This window comes from Myotis brandtii, unplaced genomic scaffold (genome assembly GCF_000412655.1).
Source record: "Myotis brandtii unplaced genomic scaffold, ASM41265v1 scaffold565, whole genome shotgun sequence".
In the NCBI taxonomy this organism is placed as follows: Eukaryota; Metazoa; Chordata; class Mammalia; order Chiroptera; family Vespertilionidae; genus Myotis; species Myotis brandtii.
In genome coordinates, this window is record NW_005370105.1 from 1,874,225 (window position 1) to 1,899,298 (window position 25,074).

At 50.6% G+C, this 25,074-nt stretch overlaps 1 protein-coding gene across 1 annotated transcript in view; it reads right to left on the minus strand.

The window, feature by feature from the left end:
* Positions 1–5,768: 5,768 nt before the first annotated feature.
* The window catches only part of PALMD (palmdelphin), a 58,488-nt gene continuing 39,182 nt past the window's right edge, over positions 5,769–25,074 (minus strand). Inside the window, exons 5-10 of the mRNA XM_014549653.1 lie at positions 17,115–17,546; positions 14,399–14,513; positions 14,221–14,254; positions 13,986–14,099; positions 11,044–12,123; positions 5,769–6,147 (exon numbers count right to left, since the gene is read on the minus strand). Coding sequence (XP_014405139.1) covers positions 6,104–6,147; positions 11,044–12,123; positions 13,986–14,099; positions 14,221–14,254; positions 14,399–14,513; positions 17,115–17,546 — 1,819 coding nt within the window. The 3' untranslated portion in view covers positions 5,769–6,103. The remainder of the gene's footprint in view (positions 6,148–11,043; positions 12,124–13,985; positions 14,100–14,220; positions 14,255–14,398; positions 14,514–17,114; positions 17,547–25,074) is intronic.

The window sequence follows — 25,074 nt, forward strand, 5'->3', positions numbered from 1 at the left end:
TTTTTATGCTGAGATTTTAAGGATGTTAGCATTTAGGAATGTAAACAAGAACTATTTGGAAAATAAAGGATGACGTTAGGTTGGAAAGGGGAGGAGAGGAACTATATTGGGGCTCCGGAAGTACTGTGGGTCTTTTAAGACAACATCTACAGGGTGTCCCCCAAAAATGTGTATACACTTTAACAGCTGATAGCTCAATTTTAAAAATAGGATGTATTTTACTAAACACTGCCTTTATAATTATTCAAAGTGTGTATACATTTTTGGGGGGACACCCTGTATTTTTACTAGTTTATCTCAATGGTCTTTTTTTCCTAGGGCTTTTTGGGAAACTGTATTTTTCAGTCCTGTTTTGGGGACTCATTCCTTGCTCTGTGTATCTTGTTTCTTTGGTAAAGGTGGACATGGGGCTGACCCCATGGTAGGTTTTGTTAACATTGAAACATATTGCGGATATTATAATGTCTTCCCTAGCTGTGAAATGTGAGTGTGCATCTTCTGCTTAAAAACTGCCTTTATATATTCAGCGACAGAGCTGATGGCCTTTTATATGCCCCGTGTTTTGACAATAAGATTTGAATCCGACAGCCTTTGGAGATTGTAGACTCGAATTTCAAAACGAATAAAGCTCACCCTTGTGAACACATCTAAGTTCCTCTCTTGCCGTGTGGGGGTTCTGCTCTGCTGGGAGCTCCTGGTGCTCTAATGAGCTGGAATCATCAGTTATCTTCCTTCCTGCTGCAATCTTCCTATTTTGGGGCTGCGTTTTATACCTGCCATGAGGACTCCTAGCCAGTGGGGGGCGCCATATACCAAAGTACAGCTTGGTTCCTGCCTCCTTGGGCCGAGATTCCTTTTCAGAACTTAGATAACATCATGGATGTATTTTCCTTAAAATCCACCGACTCGATCTTCATTTGAAAAAAAAATCCTGCCTTTTTTTTTGGGAGGGTCGGTATTTTGTGTCAGAAACTGAAATTAAGTCCATTGTTTCATTTGATTTTTTTCTTCCCTTGATTATTTGTAACAACAGTTTGATATTTTCCCTTTACAGTCCTCTGACCCTGTGGCCGATGAACACAGCGATCTTCGGCACAGGACACAAGCACAGTGGACACTCTTAAAATAATAAGAGTGCAGGGCGCACAGTTCACTTCTGTAGCTGTTCTGATTACGTTACCGGTTCTGGTTGGCCCGAGGCCCTGACTTCTATCGGGTGTAAGGCAGCCTCAGCCATGTATCCGGTGCCTCTGACTGGGTGAAGGGATGGGGAGGTTTGTTTGTCTTCCTTTTAGTGGAGTTTATCACAAGCAGCGTAGGGGTGAGATGTGACTTTTCCGTAAGTGCAGGCTACTTACAGCCTAACCCTTCCTTTTGCATGTATGTTTAAAAATAAAATTTTTAAGCCTAGAAAATGAAATGTATGCTAAACTGGTTCACCAGTTTTCACCTCTAAGGGGCTTAAAGGCTAGTGAATTTCTCTCAGTCAGGTCTGTTCTGCATGTGACAAGGAAGGATTCTCTGAAGGGGAAGGGGGACCTCGGTGTGTTTGGTTTTTAGTACGTGAACTTGCTGATGTGCATGTTCAGTTTTTCTTCTTCACGGATTCATCTGTGGGCGCTCTTTGGATATAGCATTGATCGATTGAGAGTTGCCCAACGAAGTCTTTGTCATTTAATCTTAATCGATAAAACTTTTTCAGTAATACCAAGTCAGGATTCTTCTGCTATGAATGGTAAGAAGGAACTCTTACCACGTGCAACAGCATGGAGGGACCTGGAGGGTGTGATGCTGAGCGAAATAAGCCAGTCGGAGAAAGACAAGTATCACATGATCCCACCCACATGTGGAATCTAATGAACAAAATACACTGATGAACAAAATAGATCCAGAGACACAGAACCATGAACAGACGGATGCATTTCAGAGGGAAGGCGGGGGTAGGGTAGTGGGGGGAGAGTTTAACCGTGGAACTTGTATGCATAACAGCACACAAAGTGGACATCTATCATACTTTCAACAATAAAGATAAATTTTAAAAAAAAGAAAAGAAAATGCCTACCTTCACTTTTCCCAATCTTTCTCTCCATTTTTATAATAAACAATCGGGGTGTCTTTTTTAAAAAACACACACATTACTTTCGATAGCAGTGATTACTAACCGACATGCCTTTCTGTCTTTAGCGATGTTGTCGGGGGAGTGAGCAGAATTACAGGTGCTTGTTTATCTTAAAGATGGGCTCTTCTATACAATACAAATAAGTATGTTTTTTGGGGAAAAAGATGAAACTAATTCTAGAGGACGGTGGCTGGGGAGCATTGATCGCCGAGCCTGTTCTGTGTTTATGATTTTCTGGTCTGTGGTCATCGGTCTAAGGGCGCAGGGAGCTTGCGGCAAAGCTTGTGAATAAATGCACGACTTCACTTCAGTGCCGGCCTGGTTTCCATCAGGGTTTGGGCTCTAACGCGTGGCCAGTGAGCTTCGTCCTTCCACGTCCTGCCCGCCCCGCCCAGGGCGCAGTGCGGCACCTGCCACCGGCAAGTTCTGGGGCACGTGCAGCTTTTGGCTGGAATTCTGTGGATCTGTTACTCTGGTGGAGCAGGAAGACAGGACCAGGTCCCCGTGTGAGATAATCCAGGAGAGAGAGAAAGGAAGGACGCTTCCTCTCAGCTCTTGTCACAGCTGATGAGGGCCCACGCCGTCCCTGTCCGCGTCCGCTTCTTTCCTCCTGGCCCAGCCCCCACGGCTCACCCCGGGGCCCAGGTCACCGCTGGCCACCAGCCTGGGATGCCCTTTCGGTTCCTCTCGCTCTGGCAAAAGCCAGCTTGTCAGGTTCTGGCTCAGGACTACCCCCCTCTTGGAGCCCTTCCAAGCTCATGAGTTTGCTCACCGCTCGGGCGGGGCTGGCTCCCTCCCGGTTCCCACCATCTGCAGGTTTAGAAGCTGCAGGTCTGTGGGCAGGTCACTGACCTACCCTGGGCCCATTTTTCCCCCTAAATATATATTTTTATTGATTTCAGAGAGGAAAGGAGTGGAGGAGAGGGATAGAAACATCAGTGATGAGAGCATTATTGATCGGCTGCCTCCCTGTGGGGCGGAGGAATGGGGTCGTTGCATGATCCACAGACCATTTTCAGTTTGGGGTGAGGACCGTATTCTGGAGATTGAGGTGGCAGTTGCACAACATCGCGAATGTAAGAAATGCTACTGAATAGTTCACTTTAAATTGTTATTTTTTGACCCGGTCGGCATGGCTCAGTGGTTGAGCGTGGACCTATGAACCAGGAGGTCACGGTTCGATTCCAGGTCAGGGCACAGGCCCAGGTTGCAGGCTCAATCCCCAGTCTCTCCCTCTCCCTTCCTCTCTGAAATCAATAAAAGTATATTTTTAAAATTATTTTTATGTGAATTTCACTTCAATAAAACAAATACTGGTCTCATGACTGCTCTTGGATTACACCTTTGGGTGGAAAAATCCAGGGGTTTTGCTGGCCCTAAACTTGTTATCAGTTTAGTTTCTTATTTTGTTATCAAAGAAGTTCATGTAATTTCATGTCATGCCTGGTCCCACACCTCCGGTTCGGGGAGGAGACTTTCTCCAGGTGTGCAGAGCACATCTGTAGAAGTGTGATGCCTTATTCAACGTGGAGGAAATCGCCTCGTATTCTGCATTTCCCCGTGAGGATCTCAGCAAATGTTTTGACTCCCCATCAGACACCCATACTCTTAGGATAAGCATTTCCCGAATCGAGCAATGGCTAAGGTCTTGTCGAACACATTCTCCTCCAGAAATGAATGTAAACTTTTAAAAAGCAGCTGCCGTGAGCCCCGCCCCGCCCCGGAGAGCAGAAGTGGGAAGGCCCCGGGGCGGAGCCCACCCCCAGGAGGAAGGGGGTTTGAGCTCCCTGTTCTCAGGCTGTGGCTTCAGAGCAGCTGCAGTGAGCCCCGTGGTGCTGGGTGGCAGGGCACTGCGGTCTCAGCACAGACTGGACAGGCCGCCTGCCGCTGTCAGGACAGGGAGGGGGCGTCCTGGGAAGGAAGACATCAGAGAGGGGAGCCCAGCGCCTGTTTGCCCGCCGCCCTGGCAGCCTGGGCTACGTGCCTGCTGCAAATTAAAAGATGCACAGAGCCCGGCCAGTGTGGCTCAGGGGTTGAGCTTCGACCTATGAACTAGGAGGTCATGATCCGATTCCTGGTCAGGGCACATGCCTGGTTGCGGGCTTAGATCCCCAGTGTGGGGTCATGCGGCCCGGAGTGGGGTGGGTGGAGAGTCAATCAATGGTTCTCTCTCATCATTGATGTTTCTCTCTCTCCCTCCCTCCTTCTCCTTTCCTCTCTGAAATCAATAAAAATAATTTTTAAGAAAAGATGCACAGACATGGAAACAATGCAACAGGACCATATAGAATTGAGGAGCTGAAAAAAGTATTTGAAAAAATTCACTGGATAGAATTAATACCAGAATGGAGACAGCAGAGAATAAGGAGCCAGTGGATTTGAAGATAGATCGATCAATAGAAATGATCTCTTTGAAGAGAAGAAAGAAAAACTTTTGGAAAACAGTTCAACCCCAGGGACCTGTTGAATGACAACCTGCATGGTATTCTCTCAGAAGGAGAGGAGGCTCCGGATCTAACGACTAGGAAATCCCCAAATTTGATAACTTTACTGACTCCCGACGCAGGGGGACATGTCGCACAGGAAAACCTGAAGGCAGGCTTATGCAAGTCATAGCGGAACCCTTGAAAGCAAAAATGACAGAGCACATCCTGGAAGGAAAGAGAGAAAAAGGAAAGATTGCATTCCAACCTCCAACTTCTCCCAGGAGTGTGTGGGGGCCAGAGTGAGGGTCAGGGTTAGGGTTAAGGTTAGGGAAGAGGGGGAAGTTATGGGACCCGGGGTTGGGGTGTTTGCATGAAAGTGTCTCTGAAATTCGAATCTCCAGATTTTCTAGAACATTCCAGACAGCAGAGGAGCTCTTTCCTCCTAGAGACCAGCTGGCCTTTGCACAGAACTTGTCTGAGGCCGATGCCTCTCAGGGTGATGCTGGTCCGTTGGGTCTGCTGCTGCTACCTCCTGGCGACTGAGGTTGGGTCTCATCGTCTCAGCAGGGAAACTCACCGGAAGACCCACAGGACCTGGGTGCCAGGCGCGGGCGAATCTGGGGAGGACGCGTGTGCGTGGATGTGAGGGTGTTGGGTGGAGTAGGAGAGAACTGGCATCAGACTATTCTTCAAATTAGGAGTTCACGTCCCGGCAAGAATCCTTAGGAATGCATGCTGCACACATAACAGGATTCTGTCTTGTTCACCACCATCGGTCAAGCCTGAGACCAGATTTGTGTCCTCTGAGAATAGGGGAAGTCCTCCATCGACCAGCCTTGGGTCTTACCCAGTCATTGAACCAGGGGGCTCACATTGAACTGAATGACAGAAAGGGTGATGTTTCAAGAAGAATAAACATGCCAGTTATCGTCTGTAAAGTCATGTACACGAGCAACATAATCCCAGTCCCGTCCCCAAATGTGAGGATAACCATCGCACACACCTGTTGGACGTGTGCCAAGGGCTGAAGTCTCTCCCCAGCCAGCCGACTCGGTCCTCAGCGGGAGGATGTGGTTGTCTTACAGCCTCGGTGGGTTGGGAAGGCCCGTTCACGTGTCAGACTTAAAGATGGATGTTTCTGTGACAAGGGACAGTGGCTCCCGATGATCTTTCATTTGTATTCGCAAAATTACAACATCAGTTAATGGAATAGAGTCAGGCTATTTTAAATAACTTTATTCTTAAATTTAACAAGCTCTTATTAGAAATGTTTTGGTATCAATACAATAAAAATATTCTGGTTTTCACCCCCACTGAATCATGTCAAGTAACTGGAAAAGCTGAGTGTTCATTCTCCCAGCTTTTTTGCAATATATATATATTTATATATATATTTTACAAATAATGGCTATTGCTTACTCACATGGCTTAATATGGGTATAATCATAATTTTTTTTGGATCGAAAAGAAAAAGAAAGAAACACAGTATCCAGGAGAGAAAGTGGCAAACATTTCGTAGTTTCTTCTCCAAAGTATGTTTATGTAGATGGTACACCTCTCAGATAACTTTTTTCCCCAGCTTTGCCATTCTTATCCTTAAAGCTGCAAATTAAAGAAAAAAAATAGTTATAAGCAGAAATCTTAATTTCTACTCTAAATGACCATTTCATAGAATGCAGGAAAGTTTGAAACATACCTCAGATGATTTTGTCCAACAATGTGAGCATTGTTTTAGTAGCACAAAAAGATAGTAGAAATAATAAGCTATGATTAACTCAGGGTAGAAGCAGGGTCAGAACTAGAAGGAGCCTGTTACTATAAAGATTAGAAAAATCAGTAGAGCAAGCAAGGCAAAAGTGGAGTCAATATAGGGTTAGTGCACAGCCTCACTGTTGGCTATCGATAAATTCCATCTAGGTCAATGACTGTGTTTTGTGCATATTCCTGAGCTATGCACAACTAAAAAAAGGCATCGACTCAAACTCTATTTCATGGTTACATTATCTTTTAATTCATCAAACTTGACTATACCAAGGGGCTCCATTCTTGGATAGAGAGTGACAAAAGCAAAATTTTTTATAATGAAACCACGTGAACCAGTAATGAAAGTTGGAGTAATCATAAAACGTCTTTCAAATGCCAAATATACATTTCTGAGCATATTCCACCACTAATGATGTACTGGAGGAAGAGACCATTTTTAAAAACGTCGAGTTAGAATTCACAAGACGCGTCTGATGTTCTGGTACCATGCCCTCCAGAGTCGGGGCTCAGCGTATAGCTGCTCCACATCATTTTCCGAAAGTTGAGAAAGGCTGGCAAGGCACTGGTTATGACAGTCATGTGTGACAGAGCTAGATAACTGATTGCAAAATGTTATTTGATGAAAAAAAAATAGCAAAGGGAAGACATGCTCTCTCGTTTCTCAGCCATCTATTATTAGTTGTCATTAACAAATGACATGAATGACGACACCTCCAAGAAGCTCTTGTTCACACATAGGATCCAATACTGTAACAAAACCATGATCGTTTTTATTGTCACTTCACTTATATGAAACTAGAGGCCTGGTGCATGACATTCGCGCACTGGTGTGTGTGTGTGTGTGTGTGTGTGTGTGTCCCTCAGCCCAGCCTGCTCCCTCTCGCAGCCTGGGACCCCTTACTCCTCACCGCCCGCCTGCAGCAGAGGCGGGAGAGGCTCCCGCCACTGCCACTGCGCTTACCAGCCATGAGCCCGGTTTCTGGCTGAGCGGAGCTCCCCCTGTGGGAGTGCACTGACCACCAGGGGGAAGCTCCTGCATTGAGGGTCTGCCCCCTGGTGGTCAGTGCGCGTCATAGTGACCGATCCTTCTGCTGTTCGGTCGATTTGCATATTAACCTTTTATTATATAGGATGATTGCATCTAAATGAAACAAAAGAGTAGCATTTCCCTGGCAGCCTGAAGGGGAATTGCCATTTCTAGTGGGCGGGGTCAAGAACAGTCCCTTGAATTTGGGATCAGACCAAGAGGGTGGTCTCTATTGCTGGGAGAAGTCGGGAGGGGCCACCTGAGAACGCGTCCTCCCCCCGCAGCAGGAGGGAGCTGGAGGCGGGACAGGCTTTGTCGGTCTCTATTGCTGGGAGAAGTCGGGAGGTGCCACCTGAGAACGCGTCCTCCGCAGCAGGAGGGAGCTGGAGGCGGGACAGGCTTTGTCGTTTCTCCTCGTGGCTTTGTGGCCCTCTCTCTTGCCCATCCCCAAAGGGGAGCAGGGCCAGGTTCACGGGGAGGGTTTTGTCCAACAATGTGAGCATCGTTTTAGTAGCACAAAAGGGTAGTAGGAATAACAAGCCACTGTTAACCTGGGGCAGCAGCAGACTCAGGACTAGAAGGAACTTTTTCTGTAAAGGTTGGAAAAATGAGTAGAGCGAACACAGCACACAGGACATCCAGTGAAATTCTTAAAGGACATGTAGCTGTGTGAGGGCTCAGGAGTGGGGTGATTCAGTCCCGTTTCTCACTGTCCTATTCCTTAATGGGGAAAAGAATTCTCGATCGTTAGAGGGTGCTAATTCCTTTCTCTGCTCCTGTGGCAATAGGTAGCGTGTCAAGTAGGTGGATGTGTGGGGCCAGGGCGCGTGGGCAGTGGGAAGGCCCTAAGGTGCCCAGCTCATCAACCTGGGCTCTCAGCTCTCCTTTCTGCTCCTCTCTGCTCTCTATCCCCCGCTCCCCACAGCGATGCAGGCTCATGGCGTTGGCTGGTTGAACCTGGTGAGAGAGCTTGCCCCTTACTCTCAGGACCCCTGGGCTCCTAATGGTTGCCACAGGTTGGGCACATGGGCACCGGCAGCCTGTGAATCCCCCCACCTCCTCATCCTGAAACATCACTGACATCTCTAAGGGGAGAACAGAGCCAGGAGAAGTCCAAGTCCAAGTCGGTGAGGATGCCAAAGAGAGCCAGCCGTCCAGCTGGTGGGGAGAGTGGTGACATCCGGGAGGCGCTTGCTGGGGCCCCTCGCTGGCGGGAGGTCTGGCACTGAGCTGTATCTTAGACCAGCGGTCGCCAGCCTTTCGGACCTCACGGACCACCAGTGGTCCGCGGGCCACCGGGTGGCGACCGCTGTCTTAGACACGACCCTGTTATGTGTACACCAGCAGACAGACACGACTGTGCCGACAAGTTCTTGTCGTGTCGTACGCTGCTCAAAGTTTTGGCTGAAAAATATTGTCTCTAGGATCTTCAGCCTCCACCTTTTCCCATCTCTCTTCCTCCTCCAGGCTCTTTTCCACGTTCACAATCGCTGTTCGCTCAGGCTCTCATGACAACACTTACACAAAGAGAAGAACAATTCCTAGCTATGATGCCTTCCACAAATATCGATATCTAGACAGGGACCTGTTCCCTAAGTAAAGGGGTTGACTGAAGTGAATTCTCAAACACCAACCGTGGCATGTTAAGGGGGTGGGTGGCGAAGTTCAACCGACTCGGTGCTTGTGAAGCAGGGGCTGTGTATTCTATGCCCACAGAGGCTCCCTGAGGGCATGTATCTATGAGATGTGCGTATTGAAAAGAGCCACTCAAAGCAGAGCAGCTCTTCAAGCCACGCACCGCGTTAGAGAGCAGCGACATGCGGCCGCGTCCCAACGGGCCAGGGATTCGGAGCTCCTGTTTGTGAGATGCTCCGCCCGATGGCGCGGGCTTTGCATTGTTCCTCGGTGTGGAGGGCGCTTCCTGTTTTCCCGAGTTAGTTCAGTGCCAGGAGTGTCTGGAAGCATGAGTCACTTCCTGGCTTTTCCTTGAGGTCAGGGTGTGAATCCGGTAGGGGAGAGGGTCGGGGCGTTCAGGAGGCGCTGACTAACGTCTGTCCGAACTAAAAAGTGGGAGGTTTCGGGGTGGGTCATGTCACAGCTCCCGACCATACACAGTGTGTTCCCCGATCCCAAGTCTTCCATGTGGTTTTAAAGATGGAAAGTTTGCTCAGCAGACAAAGCTCATTCTCGAAAGGGAAAGGAACGTTCGGATAGCAGGTCTCCATCGTGGGGGACATACCATGCAACGCTTGGTGCTTGTGGAATCGAGTTCAGGGTTTAGGAAAGTAATGGAGGTGTCCAGTCGCCAAGAGATTAGAAATGCTTCAGATGAGTAAGTGTACAGCCGGCGAGCCTCATTGAACTACGTCACAGATGGGAAGAGACCCATTTCACTGTGTTATTGGCAAACCGAGGCTGGGTTTATCGGGTGCAGAGGAAGAAGAATGGTCCAGGCACTAGCAAACTCCTGTAGAACGGTCAGGCTCTGCTTGCTAGACTAGTTGGGACTCAATAATTATTGCTTTTTTTTAAAAATCCTCACCTGAGGTCATTTTTCCATTGATTTTTAGAGAGAGTGGAAGAGAGAGGGAGAGACAGAAACATCCATATGAGAGAGACACATCGATTGGTTGCCTCCTGCATGTGCCCCGACCAGGGCCCAAGCTGGGGAGAAGCCTGCAACCAAGGTACGTGCCCTTGACCGGAATCAAACCCGGTCCGCAGGCTACCGCTCTATCTACTGAGCCAAACAGGCCGGGGCGATAGTTATTGCTTTTTAATGAGAATTCTTCTATTAGAGACATTTGAAATGACTGTCCCCTTTATATATGTCCCTTACAATATGCCTGGGTATGTTGTCTACGTCTTTAGCAAGGCAAGTACAGCTTTTATCATTGATTTTGTCAGATTCGTGTTTAGTATTTGTAAATGGTGAGTAGAGAACGTTAGTCAAGTGCTACCAAGGAATCTAAACTTGAAGAGCTGTCGCTTTTGTAGAAAAAGAGTGGTTTTCCACTCAATGCTAAGAGAGATAGGCAGCCATAGAACTGTACAGGGAACGAGAAATGCAAAGATATAGAAAATGGTAAAAATAAATGAGCTGAGTTAGGGAAGGCTATGCAAAATCAAATGTTGTAGATAATGGCCGATAGATAAAGTGATGTTTTATTTTAAAATATAGAAAAATTAAGGAAGTAAAGTTAATAAAACTATGAAAAGTAGGAAGAAGGTATAGCAAAGTGATAAAATATCACACTAAAAATAAAATTTGTTTCTTGTTCTTTCTTGCAAAAATAAGGCCATTTGTTAGCTTATGTAGGAAGTTGAAATCACAGAGGCACACAAAAGTAGCTGGCATCGGCTTCTGGAGCGAAAAGATCTGACATCAATGAGCTAACTTATTAGTGATCTAAATACCTTCACACACAGGACCACACACCCTGACAGCAGGCGCATTTCAGGTTATCAGTGTCAGCCAATGCAATACCCAAATAAGGCGACGATTTAAAAAAAACCCATTTCTCCTTATCTTTTGAATTGACTGACTCACATTGGGTGACAATGAAATCAGGGTTAATGATCAATCTTAGTGTGTGTTAGTCTGTGGGATGGTCCGAAAGGCGGAAAACAAGAGGGTTTGTTAACGACCCGAGGACCGGGCTGTCACATGACCACACAGCAGCGGCAAGCCTTGCCCCGTGTATTACCTGTGAGCGACGGGTCCTCCGTGCCGTCCCCGGCCATCGGAGCGGTGTGTGGAGGCGGGTGGACGGGGCTGCCCAGGCGTTCTTCCTGCTCTCTCAGCGACATGGAGTGTCTGTGGGGAGAAGGGTGGCGTGCGTGCTCCGGGGGCTTGACTTCCGCTCTCTTCCTGGGGAGAGGTGTCGGCCTGGCCGGCTGGGGCGCCTGACCGTGGGACGCCCTGGGCTGGGGGGCAGGTTTCCCAGCTTCTCCCTCGCCCTCCTCCTCATCGATGACAACCAGCTCCGCGTGGATGACGCCGTCATAGCCCGTCAGGACCCCGCGCTCCTCCGCATCGTCGTCTGCCTGCTGGTACCCCATGAAGATCATGGTCACGGGCTCCGCGCCGTCCATGTCAGAGGGCAGGGAGTGCATGATGTTGTAGCGCACGTCTTCCTCGGCCCCCTGCCACGTGGGAGAAGGGCCCTGGCGCTCAGACCTCCCAGCGAGCCCTCCTCTGGGGCCCGGCCCGGCCTTGGGGGAGGGCGCCTGCTTGTCCGGAGGCCCGTCTGTCCCATCCGCTCCTTCCCAAGCGGCCGGCAGCCTCTCTGCTTGTGGAATCACCCATCGGCGCGGGTGAGGGGTCGGCCGAGGGGGGCTGTCGGGATGCCAGCGGTCGCCCCTCTCCCCCGACAGCCCGTTGTCCACGTGGTGGACGGAGTGGTTCCTGTCGCCCCCCAGTCCGTTCGCTTGCCTCTGGCTCCTTTCCTGGGTGGTGGGCCCGGGGGCTGCTCTCTCCCTCTGCGGGGTGGTGGGCCTGCAGAAGGGGTTGGCGTAGACGGGCTCGTGGTACTCGGTCGGGGACCGGGAGCTCCTCTCGGACGCCTGCCTCAGGAGGTCCTCCACCTCCACGGGCCCCAGGCTGTCCGTGCCGTTGAGCGCGGCCGGGTGGTCGGAGCTGACTTCGTACACCGACTTGCGCCCGTCGTCGTACACTTTCACCCCCTCGCCCGTGAAGTCCTCCGACGGCAGCGGGATGGAGGACAGCACCGTGCTCTCGCCCGTCTTCAGGTCTTTCTCCACCTTGATTTCCATGGCGTACAGCGCTGCGGAGAGACAAAGCCCATCTCCGATTCAGTTCCCGCTTCCTCTCGTACACGAGCCTGCTTTCTCATGGCTTACACACACATACACACACACACACACATACACACACACACACACACACGCGCACACACACACGCACGCACACACACACACGAAGGTCCCTTCTGATGGTCTAGTTTGTGCATTTCTGATTTTATTCGTCAACTACACAGTGACCAAGCCTGGTGAGACGGGAGTTTAGGTCAGGATGGGTGACATCAGCGAAAAGTGGGAAGGATTGGAGGAGAGAAGCAGGTGGTTTCAGATGGTCAGGCTTTTCACCGGGCACCCAAAGCTATGTTCTTTCTAAGGAATAAACCCAACGAGATGGATTTACGCTCTTTGCATGACTCACTGGGAGGACGCAGACCTCGTGAGCGGGGAGAAGTGTTCCGCACTGCGTTCCCGGAGGCAGAGGCCTCGCTCGGTCCCGCGTCGGGTTAGGTGCCCCCCGCCCCCCACCCCCTTGCTGCTCAGGGACCTCGCAGCCACGGGAGACCATAGAGGACTCCTGACACCCTCGCCAAGGGAGCTCGCGTCACTGTCCAGCTGGCCGTGAAGAGGGAGGGGGCTGGGGTCACAGGCCTCGCCTCTGGCCGGAGGCTGCTTCTCATTCTCACTCCCACGTTCAAGTGGAGAAAGGGCTAAAAATAGAGCAGCCAGCGGTCCTGCAGCGAGCCTGCTGATGGGGGAGCTGAGGCCCCGCCAGGGCCCAGCGAGGTCCCGTGGCTGCCGTTTTAACTGGCGTCGGGAAGCTAATAGGACGGTGGGCACCATGGCAGTGGCTGGTCTCCACCTTTCTTCTGAAGCCACTGCCTTCCTGTCCCGTTCATCGCCCCCGGCTCCCGGCCTCGGCTCCCCAACGACAATGGCAGAGCCCTCATCCCCACCCCTCCGGTCTCTGCTCGTCCTTCTCCTCAGCACCCTCACTCCCTGATGCGGGATAGTTTATTATTTACCTAATGTCTGTCTGTTTTCTCCCTTACAATGTCAGCTCCACGAGGGCAGCGGCTCTCGCTGCTTTATTTATTTATTTTTAAATATGTCTTTATTGATTTCAGAGAGGAAGGGAGAGGGGGAGAGAGATAGAAGCATCGATGATGAGAGAGAATCATTGCTCGGCTGCCTCCTGCACGCCCTCTGCATGTGCCCTGACCGGGAACGGAACCATGACCTCCTGGTTCATAGGTCAACGGCCAACCACGGAGCCACCGAGGCCGGGCTCTTGCTGTGCTATTCACTACTGTGTTCTTCGTGCGAGGATGGAGCTGGGCATGTAGTGCGTGGTCACTAAATAGTTGCTGAATGAATGAGCGAATGGCTGGTACCTGCCCGTAGAACGTAGCTTCCCTTTCTGGTCTAAAATGCAAAGCTCCCCCCTATAGAACTTCATTTCCCCAGCGGCTTTGAAGCATTGTTTTATGGAAGCCACGCCCCCCTCCCCATGGGGGTAAACCACGCCTGGCCTGCCCACGGGGAGTGTTTCTATTTTGATGGAGGATCTTCGTGACTCAAGAGCGTGTCTACGGGGTGGGATCTGGTGGGAGAGACGCTTTCGAGTAGAGGAGCTTTGCTTTCAAGAGCTGCTTGTTCCCGTCGGCCTTCCTCTCCTCCGTCCTTACCTCGTTGCTAGGGAATAGAGCGCCTGGACCGAACACCCGGCCGGTTACCCCTACCTGTGCAGGTGACCCCAGACCTCATGGGAGTCTGTGAAACGGACCATTGAATAAGCTGGGCGCGTAGATGGCAGAGCAAGTGGCTAACGTGACCTTGGAAAGCTCTGAAGGCGCGAGCTGCCTCTGGAGGCAGATCACTGATGTACCTTTTCTATTTTGCTCATCGTCTTCTAGTCCATCATTTCTTTCCTTCCTTAATCGGGAAGGGATGTAGGATTTTGGAAGGTCGGGGATATTAGCATAGATGTCTTCAATCGACTCTGCAAAATTAATATCAATTCAAAATACAGCTGGAGGATATGGACGGTCATGGAAACAATGTCAGTGGGCTTGTCAAAACACAGCTGAAGGAGACATAGACGAGAATGCTCAGAAACGTACCTCCTGGCGTTCCTTCCTTTTCCACCTTCACAGACTATAAGAGAAAAAAAAAGAATTCTTTAAGGTTAATACAGTTGACAAGATAGCTTCTGAGTGTGGGTATGCGCTGAAGAATGGTACGCTCTCGTGGACCCGCGTGGAGGGGAAATCTGGGTTTTAGCTTCATCCAGGCACTCACCCTTATTATGTCTTCCGTGGTCCTCTCCACGGATTTCAGTTTCTTTAAAATCGCCTCCTCGTGAGTCGAGATCTGCAGCTCCGCCCTTTCTAGGTCTTGGATCTCTTTTTCAAGCCTGACAACAAAAGAGAGAGACGTTTTATTGCTGCGGCAGGACAAATGCGTCGCTCTCAAGTGTATCTCCCCCGGTACCCCCTCTCCTGGGGCCAGGGCATGCAAGTATCCAGGTACCGTCTGAGAACGCAGCTCCCACCACACAGCACCTTGGGCCCATGGGAGGCACCCGACACCCGGGTTGGTTGAACAGTGCTCAGTGCCAGGCTACCTTGTGTTCTGGGCAAAAGGAATTCTTGGGTGAAGTGGCTGGCCCTTGCCCCAGGGTCTTCATTGCAATGACTAATGTTACTTCCCAGCGAAACCGAGGAATTTCTTGGACAAAGACTCTTAAGTTTAAAGTTGAACAGAAGGAACGGTGCACGTGCAGTTCGCCGATGTTTCCTACCCACATCTCCACATAAATGATTTAGAAAAAATCATAGCAATTTTTTTTCTAGCCAGTCAACACTTTAGAACATTATAATTATTAGGCTCGATTCAAGAATCATAGCTATTTAACAGGGAAGGACCCTTTGTAGTCCAACCCTGGGCATGATCCTTGGTTCTGATTTCAGTTTCCTGAGAGCTGTGCTGTGGTGAAGTGAGGAAGGCAAATGTGTGTGTGTGTGTGTGTGTGTGTGTGTGTGTGTGTGTGTGTGTATATACACACACACACTAGTGCATGAAAATTCATGCACTTGTTTGGGAGGGGGCAGGGTCCTTCAGCCCGGCCTGCACAGTCTGGCAGCCCAGGAGCCCTCAGGGGATGTCCACCTGCCAGCTTAGGTTCACTCCCCGGGGGATTGGGCCTAAGCTGCAGTCAGACATCCTTAGCGCTGGGGAGGAGGCAGGAGAGGCTCCCGCCACTGCAGCTGTGCTTACAGCCGAGCGGAGCTCCCCCTGTGGAAGTGCACTGACCACCAGGGGGCAGCTCCTGCATTGAGCATCTGCCCCTTGGTGGTAAGTGTGCATCATAGCAACTGGTCGTTCCTGGTCGTTCCGCCGTTAGGGTCAATTTGCATATTACCCTTTATTATATAGGATATTTGCATGTATATGTACACACATGTATCTATATACATCCTTGTAATTATTCAAAGTATGTGTATACATGCATATGCACACATACATATTCATATGTGTGTATATATTTAAAATATTTTAGTTTTAGATATATGTATATATATGTGTATACCCTGTATATACAGGGTACACACACTTTAACAGCTGATAGATCAATTCTGAAAGTGAGATGTATTTTAATAAGCACTGCCTTTAGAATTATTCAGAGCATGTGTAGACATTTTGGGGGGACACCCTCCATACTGAAAACTAAAATTGTTTGTACCTGGGGCCTTTTGGGGGAGGTCGCTGGGCGACGGCTCCCTAACCTTCACTGCTTCTCTCTCTGCGATGGGTTAGAGTTTCCGTAATTGCTACATCCCCTCCTTAGGAGGTATCACCTTTCCAGGCGTGGGGAGTGCTGACTCAGGCTGCGAGAACCAGGCGGTGGGGACAGAGAACTGGCCTCCTGGTGCCTCCTGGGCTGTGAGGCGGGGCCGATGGAGGAGTGAGCCCCTCCCAGCTCCTGAGAGGTGGTGGGCAGGGGCAGGTGCCAGTTTAGATAACAGAGGACCTGAGAGGACTTGGGATGCTGTCCATCCTGCAGTCCACCTTCTCCGTGGCCATTTGCTGGGGAAGGAGGGTGATTTTCGAGAGTCCCCTGGGGAGAGCAGGCAGCTTCCATTTCGTGCCATGGCCTGGTAACGGCCTCCCTTACTCATCACGAGACAGTGTCCCCAGTCCCATTACAGCTGCAGTTTTTTATCTTCGAAAAAGGACAGACCACAACGCTGGATGCGCCAAGAAGGGGTCATTTCAGAAGGTGGTTTTTCTGCTGCTCAGGGTCCATTCCTCTCTCCCCATTGTCGGTGGAGTTAAGCGAGGCCTGACACAACCGACAGCAACAGCCTCCCTTACTCATCACGAGACAGTGTCCCCAGTCCCATTACAGCTGCAGTTTTTTATCTTCGAAAAAGGACAGACCACAACGCTGGATGCGCCAAGAAGGGGTCATTTCAGAAGGTGGTTTTTCTGCTGCTCAGGGTCCATTCCTCTCTCCCCATTGTCGGTGGAGTTAAGCGAGGCCTGACACAACCGACAGGCTGCCGTGAGGGCCAGACAGACCGGAACTCAGGAGAAAACAAATTCAGCAGCACGTGTCCTATGTCACAGCACCGCCTGTCAGCCACTAGAACCACGTGTCACATGTATGAGCGTCACACTGTGCCGGGCCGGGCCTGCTTGGTCCTCACCACCAGCCCGGAGCCCTGCGATGGTTCCATCGCACAGATGAGCAAGCTGACCCCTCGGAAGGTCCCTGGCTGGGAGGCCCGGCCCGAGCAGGACGGGATTGGGAAGCAGGTCCCTCCCTACACCTCTCCCTTCGGAGCCTGAGCTCCTAACTCCTGTCTCATCGGCCTCCAGCCTCCGTGGGAGCAAGACCTGTAAGACCGTTCTTAGGCAGAGGCATTCTCCTCGCTCAGCGGTGGGACAGGGTTTCCGACTTTTCATGCTAATGAAGAGAGAGACGATGGAAATGCTGGTGGGGCCCACCCACATGTGGAAGCAGCCTTTCTGTCCGGCCCTTCCTGAGGGGTTTGCCAGGGGCCGTTCTCCGCCGGGTGGACCGTCCTCTGCCCAGGAGTCAGGCCTGGCTTCGCCGTTTCCCTCTGGCTGCCGAGCCTGGTTCTGGGAGGCGCTGGTGGCGAGGCCCCTGCCAAGGAGTTTCTCTGCTTCAACACGACGCTGTCCAAAGTGATGGAGGCTTAGGAGTGACGTGGGCAGTGACATGGGATGCGGTGCGAGTGGAACAGAGCGGCGTGGCGTGTCCCCGAGGCCGCGCCTGGGATGCGGTCTATGGCGGGTTTCGCCGTAGCCTTGGGCAGGGCTGAGGCAGCGTGTGTGTCTCGGGAGCCACGGCCCCACCGTGCGGGGGGGGGGGGCGCCCCGGGGCAGGGGGGGTTCCCCAGGCTGGGCCACTCCCCGGGTACTTTGGAGACCAGTGGACAGAGGCTCAGATGACACCCCACCTGTCGCACCCTCACACACACCCGGAGCTGGACCAACGGAGCCGGAGTCCGGGACTCACAGGCTCTCAGGCAGGCGGCCTCCAGCAGGTGTTGAATTCAGCTCCGAGTGCTGAGCAGTGTGACCCCTGACCCTTGACCCTGCCTCTGGGCCAGGGAGCTGCGTTCCTTTCTCCCCCACGGGATCCGGGAAGCCGCTGGTGGTTTGCTTCTATTTTGTGATTTGTGTGAAGGTTTGCTTCCCCCCGCCCCCAGCTCTGGCCACGGACACAGACAGGGAACCCGAGCAAAGCTGGCGCCGTCGGAGTTACCGAACCGCCCAAGCTTCAGCTCCCTGGTTTGGGGTCATAGTTTCCCAGAGGGCTTCCTGGAGGAGGTAGATGTGGTCGTGTTTGCAAGCCTCGGCACAGGGTGTGACCTAAAAGGTGTTCCTCAGTAATGACTCCCTGTCCCTTCTCCTCCCCGTCTGCTAGGGGGAGGGCCGGCTCCAATAGCTCCAGGGAAAGAGAAAACCTACCAGGTCCATCTGGAGATTCAATCTTCAATAAAAAATTTAAAAAATCAATCAATCAATCAATCAATTTGAGAGAGAGAGAGAGAGAGAGAGAGAGAGATCAATTTGTTGTTGTAGCCTGGTTGGTGTGGCTCAGTGCTTGAGCGTGATCTATGAACCAGGAGGTCACGGTTCGATTCCTGGTCAGGGCACATGCCCGGGTTTCAGGCTCAATTCCCAGTAGGGGGCGTGCAGGAGGCAGCAGGTCCATGATTTTCTCTCATCATTAATGTTTCTGTCTCTCTCTCCCTCTCCCTTCCTCTCTGAAATCAACAAAAATATATTTTTAAAAAGTTGTTTTTCCACTTGTTGATGCATTCATTGGTTGATTCTTTTGTATGCCCCAACTGGGGATCCAACCTGAAACCTTGACGTATGGGGACGATGCTCTTATGATCTTCAATTTTAATATTGATGCTTTTGGAATAAGGGGGTGTTAATATAGTTTCAGGGACACCCTGTCCTTGAAAATCCTGTTCTAGACAGAAAACCAAAATGCGCTCCAACATTGCCAGGATTGTTATAATAGTTTTGGGATGGTGCTTGATTAATAAATGCGATCTGTGTGATAAATGAAGGAACGTGCTAGTCTGTTTGGCCACCTGCTAATACCCCACCCCCATTGCTCCTGTTCTTTCAGTAAGAGAACTCCCTGGGTTTCACGTGTCTCTCTGGCTACCCGGCCACAGACTACATTTCCCAGCCCCCTTTGCATTAAATGGTGCCATGTGACTAAATTCTGGCCAATAGGACAGTAGCAGAAGCGACCTCTGCCATTTTCAGGTCATATCCTTAAAATAGAGGTGTTTGTCCTCCGTTTATCTTCCCCTTCCAGCTGGAATGCGGAGGTGGCAGTGGAGAGCTGACGGTGGCCACGCAACCAAGGGACCTCTTGGGGGGTGGGGGTGGGGGGGAAGCAGAGTAACAACAGGCAGGATCAGGTGACTTGCCGCCTGTGTCCCCTGGAATGACTCCCGGCCGGGACAGAAGTGAACCTCCCTCGTCTTGTTCAGGCCCCTGCTATTCTGGCGTCTCATCAAACATCGCAACGCCATTTTCCCATAACCTTATGGGGAGGAACCTCAGTGACCGATTTCATGAACTTTTCCATCAGCGCCCCCCCCCCGCCCCACCCCATTGGTTTGCAGAATTGCTCATGCATGTCTTGCATTTGGGGGTAGTTAGCCAGTAAAAATGGAAAAAAGATAATCCAGTCTTTGCTCTGGTGGGGAAAGAATTTACATGTTTCCGAATGACCCATCAAATCTGAGATGCTTTGTATTGTCATGAGCTAGTTAATACGGATGCCTAGTAACTGTACAGCCCTGGCCTCACCGATGCCCTTCAGTGCACAGAGCGGACGCTTGGGCCAGGCAACCCTGACCGAAGGGGGTTGGTCACCTGTGATGGGCGGCAGATGATTCCTAAGGGGTCGGCGGTAAAGATATTTTATCTTTAGAGATCATTTGGCCAAGGCTAATGTCAAGCTACACCTTCTCCATAAAATTGAGACTGTAGTCTAGTAGAACGTGGGCTGCTTTGTTGTATTCTTTTAAAGACGGGTCCGATACATTTCATCGAACATTTAACAAACGTTTCATAAGCTCTTACGACGAGGCAGGCACACGTCCTCACCAGCTGAAATGAAAGTCTATCGGAAGAGACAAGGCACTTCTCTGCACGGAGGGAGGGCGGGAGTCCGTACAGCCAGGCCTTGCCACGGCTGTGGACGGTGACAATAAGGAAGAGCGGACTTACCGGAGCAGAGTCACACGCCCCGGGGGAGCGCGCCAGGGGACTGAAGGGCATTTGGCAAAGGGCAAGTGCAGAGTCTGCCTCGAGCCAGATCTGCTGCGTCTAATCCTGAACCTTTAAGAGCGGAACAGCAGTCCCACACGGCGGCTTCAGATAACCCTCGGTGACATTGAAACAAGTGTGCGTCGGCCCTGAGCACTGGGGACAGAGCGCAGGCCTGGAAAAGCTGAGTAATTCCTAGTGACGCTCGAGGAACGTGGGGAATCTCGTCACCAGCTAGAATGCCGTAAACGTTAGTCATTATCTGATGGGCAGGGGACGCCACCGTGGTCTGAGGCTGCCAGGTAGGCAGGCGATGTCGAAATAGAATCGTTTAGGGGACAAGCAAAGCCTCTCCGTCAGAACAGGATTTTGTACGTGAAGGGTTTCCTCGGCCGTCAGAATGCAGGAACCCAATTGGTTGGCAGGGAGCTGGGCACTTCCCTGTGCTGGTTACACAGGCAGTTTCACGTGGGTTCCCCGTGAACGCACACCCTGCAGGTGGGTGTGGAGGACGGGTGGTTGGGGGCCTCTCAAACGCATTGGCAGGCAGAGGCTGTGTGTGTGTGTGTGTGTGTGTGTGTTTTAAATATATTTTTATTGATCTCAGAGAGGAAGGGGGAGAGAGAGAAAAACATCAATGATCAGAGAGAATCATGGATCGGCTCCTCCTGCACACCCCCTACTGGGGATCCAGCCTGCAACCCAGGCATGTGCCCTGACCGGGAATCTAACCGTGACTTCCTGGTTCATAGGTCGATGCTCAACCACTGAGCCACGCCGGCCGAGCGATAACGCTGTTCTTCAGGCTGAACTACTGAGCCACGCCGGCTGGGCTGGGCGTGCGATTTTTTATTAGGTCCTGCTGGGAACCACGTACTACGTGCCGGCATTGAATAAGACCTAAATACGTGTAATCATAGTTCACATTGCCCTCTGCGTAGGGGACTGGAGTTTCCCAAGTGGCCTTCAACGATGGTGTCCAGGGCGTGGCAAGCTAACCACAGATGTTCCTCTCCTTCAGTTTGGAAAGCCTTTTTCTTTCCTTGTTTTTAAGTGGCGGGGAAGAATATTTTCAGTGAATAAACTACTTGTAATCACACAATGAAACGACACAACCCATTCAATGACGCCTGTAGCCACTGACTCTCTGTTGGACACAATCGCCGGCTTTGTCCTGGTCACCCCTCACATTTTTCTCTCCGGGTAACAGAGCCGCCACTGTCTTCTTGCTCCCCAACCACTGCATTTCGCTTCGCCCCAGTGTTCACTGTGCTCACTGCACTCCCAGAGCAGGACCCCATTCTCTGAAGACCATGTGCTAGCTTCATGCAACATAGATACCCAACAAGGACCCGCTAGTGTGGGTGGTCTAAAGGGACGGAGCCACATCTGCCTCTGGTGGACGAGATGCACTGCAAGGCTGTGAGGCCGTCGTCTGAGCGGGGATGGAGCTCTCCGGGGAATGAGTGAGCCTGCGCCCCGGCACACACACCTTCCTCCCTCACCATGAGTCTCTGCCCTCGCACTTCTTTTTTATGTTGTTAATCCTCACCTGAGGATATTTTTTCGTTGATTTTTAGAGAGAGTGGAAGGGAGGGGGAGAGACAGAGAGAAACATCGATGTGAGAGAGACACATAGATTGGTTGCCTCCTGCACGCACCCCGACCAGGGCCTGTAATGGAGGTACGTGCCCTTGACCGGGAATTGAACCTGGGACCCTTCAGTCTGCAGGCCGATGCTCTATCCACTGAGCCAAGCCAACCAGGGCTGCCTTTCTTTCTTTGTGACCAGGACCTGGGGGATGGGTCACTGAAACCAACGCCCCCTACCCCTTCCTTCCTTCCTTCCTTAGTCACATCCAGAGCCCAAGGTCTGTGTCCCCTCGGCAGGTGGTCTCATATTTATGTTTCAAGTTCCTTACACTGTTTTGAATGCAAAAGCACTTTGAAAAGTTAAAGGATATAAAGAGGTGTTTTGAGAAGCTTAGAATTTCAAGACTTTTCTTTTTAGTTCATTAATGTTCAAGTCATTGTCTAGTCTTCACCTGGTCCCTCACATCGGTATTTTCTAAGTCCATCCGTCCATCCATCCATCCATCCATCCATCTATCCATTTATCCATCCATCCATTTATTCCTCCATCCGTCCATCCATCCATCCATCCATCCATCCATTTATCCATCCATCCACCCATCTGTCTGTCCATCTTCTGTCTCTTCATCATCCATTTTTTCATCCATTCATTTATTAGGCTGTGTAGTCCATGTTCATGCTATGTGCTAGGCATGTATTAGGCATTTTTTTTGGGGGGGGTGAGGGGTGGTGAATAGATTTCTTCCTTTTTTCCTGGAAAATGAATTTACTTAGCTCCTTTTGTTGAATTTAAAAGGCTCCTAAATTAAAAATGATCAGAATATCTGAGAAATTAAAAACAACAACAGATGAACTGCTGCAAATCTGGTAAACCAATGAGTTAAACACGGAGAGCGAGAAGCATGCTGGGAGTGGTTTGACTCCTGTAATTGCCGCGGATTAATTTCTTGAGTGTTTCTAGGCAACGGGGAATTTAAGAAGAAACAAATGGTGGGTGTTTCGTGTTCTCCCTTTTGGCCCTTTCCCCCGTTTCTCTCCCCTCTCATGTGATCGCAGCCGAGTGGCTCGTCTACGTCGCCGCAATGTGATGCGGGACGGGGCTGGCTGGGTGTGAGGAGACGTTCCTCTCATTAAGGCACACGCTGTCTGTGCAGGTCGATGGGAGCCTTAGGTAGGGGTTCAACGTGGGCCGAATGAGAATGACTTAAATTTGGCTAAACCATAACCAGCAACAAAATCCGTTCACCTTTCTATTTCTACATCATGGAGTTCCTTGTTGAAATTGAAGCTGGTCTGGCTGGCATGGCTCAGTGGTTGAGCATCAACCTATGAACCAGGAGGTCAGGATTTGATTCCTGATCAGGGCATATACCCGGGTTGTGGGCTCGATCCCCAATGTGAGGCATGTAGGAGGCAGGGGATCAATGAGTCTCTCTCATCATTGACCTTTCTCTCTCTCTCCCTCTCCCTTCCTCTCTGAAATCAATAATATATATATATATATATATTTTTTTTTTTTTTAAATTGAGCTATCAGCTGTTAAAGTGTGTATACATTTTTTGGGAACACCCTGTCTAAAGTGGCTAGAAAATACATTCTCCTCCTCTTCTTCCTCTTCCTCCTCCTCCTCCTCCTCCTCTCTCTTTCTCCCGTGCTGTCTCTATTTTGTGATAACACCTCATTTTAAACCCAGGCGATCGAAGAGCTTGGTTAGATCAGAAGCTGCCGACTGCACTGAGCACGTGTGATGGGCAGGGATGGGCCTGGGGAAGGGAAGTCACTGCCTGTGCCCAAATCATCGGGGAAGTAGACAAGAGACAATGTTGTGAGGTCTTCCCACAGCGCCTTCTCCTCCCAACACTGGGTGTGGCCAGGGAGGCCTGGGGCGGTGTGAGGGGGACAGTGGAAGCACACCTGTAGAGCTGTCCCCTGTCCTCAGGGGCGGGCGGGGGTTGGGGCTGCGAAGGCCTGTTGTTTGATCACCTGCCCTGCGCCAGGAAGGTGCTTCTAGCTTCGCATCGGTGTTTGTAAGCTGCCCAATCACTTCCTTTTTTCCTGGAAAATGAATTTACTTAGCTCCTTTTGTTGAATTTAAAAGGCTCCTAAATTAAAAATGATCAGAATATCTGAGAAATTAAAAACAACAACAGATGAACTGCTGCAAATCTGGTAAACCAATGAGTTAAACACGGAGAGCGAGAAGCATGCTGGGAGTGGTTTGACTCCTGTAATTGCCGCGGATTAATTTCTTGAGTGTTTCTAGGCAACGGGGAATTTAAGAAGAAACAAATGGTGGGTGTTTCGTGTTCTCCCTTTTGGCCCTTTCCCCCGTTTCTCTCCCCTCTCATGTGATCGCAGCCGAGTGGCTCGTCTACGTCGCCGCAATGTGATGCGGGACGGGGCTGGCTGGGTGTGAGGAGACGTTCCTCTCATTAAGGCACACGCTGTCTGTGCAGGTCGATGGGAGCCTTAGGTAGGGGTTCAACGTGGGCCGAATGAGAATGACTTAAATTTGGCTAAACCATAACCAGCAACAAAATCCGTTCACCTTTCTATTTCTACATCATGGAGTTCCTTGTTGAAATTGAAGCTGGTCTGGCTGGCATGGCTCAGTGGTTGAGCATCAACCTATGAACCAGGAGGTCAGGATTTGATTCCTGATCAGGGCATATACCCGGGTTGTGGGCTCGATCCCCAATGTGAGGCATGTAGGAGGCAGGGGATCAATGAGTCTCTCTCATCATTGACCTTTCTCTCTCTCTCCCTCTCCCTTCCTCTCTGAAATCAATAATATATATATATATATATATTTTTTTTTTTTTTAAATTGAGCTATCAGCTGTTAAAGTGTGTATACATTTTTTGGGAACACCCTGTCTAAAGTGGCTAGAAAATACATTCTCCTCCTCTTCTTCCTCTTCCTCCTCCTCCTCCTCCTCCTCTCTCTTTCTCCCGTGCTGTCTCTATTTTGTGATAACACCTCATTTTAAACCCAGGCGATCGAAGAGCTTGGTTAGATCAGAAGCTGCCGACTGCACTGAGCACGTGTGATGGGCAGGGATGGGCCTGGGGAAGGGAAGTCACTGCCTGTGCCCAAATCATCGGGGAAGTAGACAAGAGACAATGTTGTGAGGTCTTCCCACAGCGCCTTCTCCTCCCAACACTGGGTGTGGCCAGGGAGGCCTGGGGCGGTGTGAGGGGGACAGTGGAAGCACACCTGTAGAGCTGTCCCCTGTCCTCAGGGGCGGGCGGGGGTTGGGGCTGCGAAGGCCTGTTGTTTGATCACCTGCCCTGCGCCAGGAAGGTGCTTCTAGCTTCGCATCGGTGTTTGTAAGCTGCCCAATCACTCTAAAGCAGCGGTTCTCAACCTTCCTAATGCCGCGACCCTTCAATACAGTTCCTCATGTTGTGGTGACCCCCAACCATAAAATTATTTTCGTTGCTACTTCATCACTGTAATGTTGCTACTGTTATGAATCGTCATGTAAATATCTGATATGCTATATGTGTTTTCCGATGGTCGCGACCCACAGGTTGAGAACCGCTGCT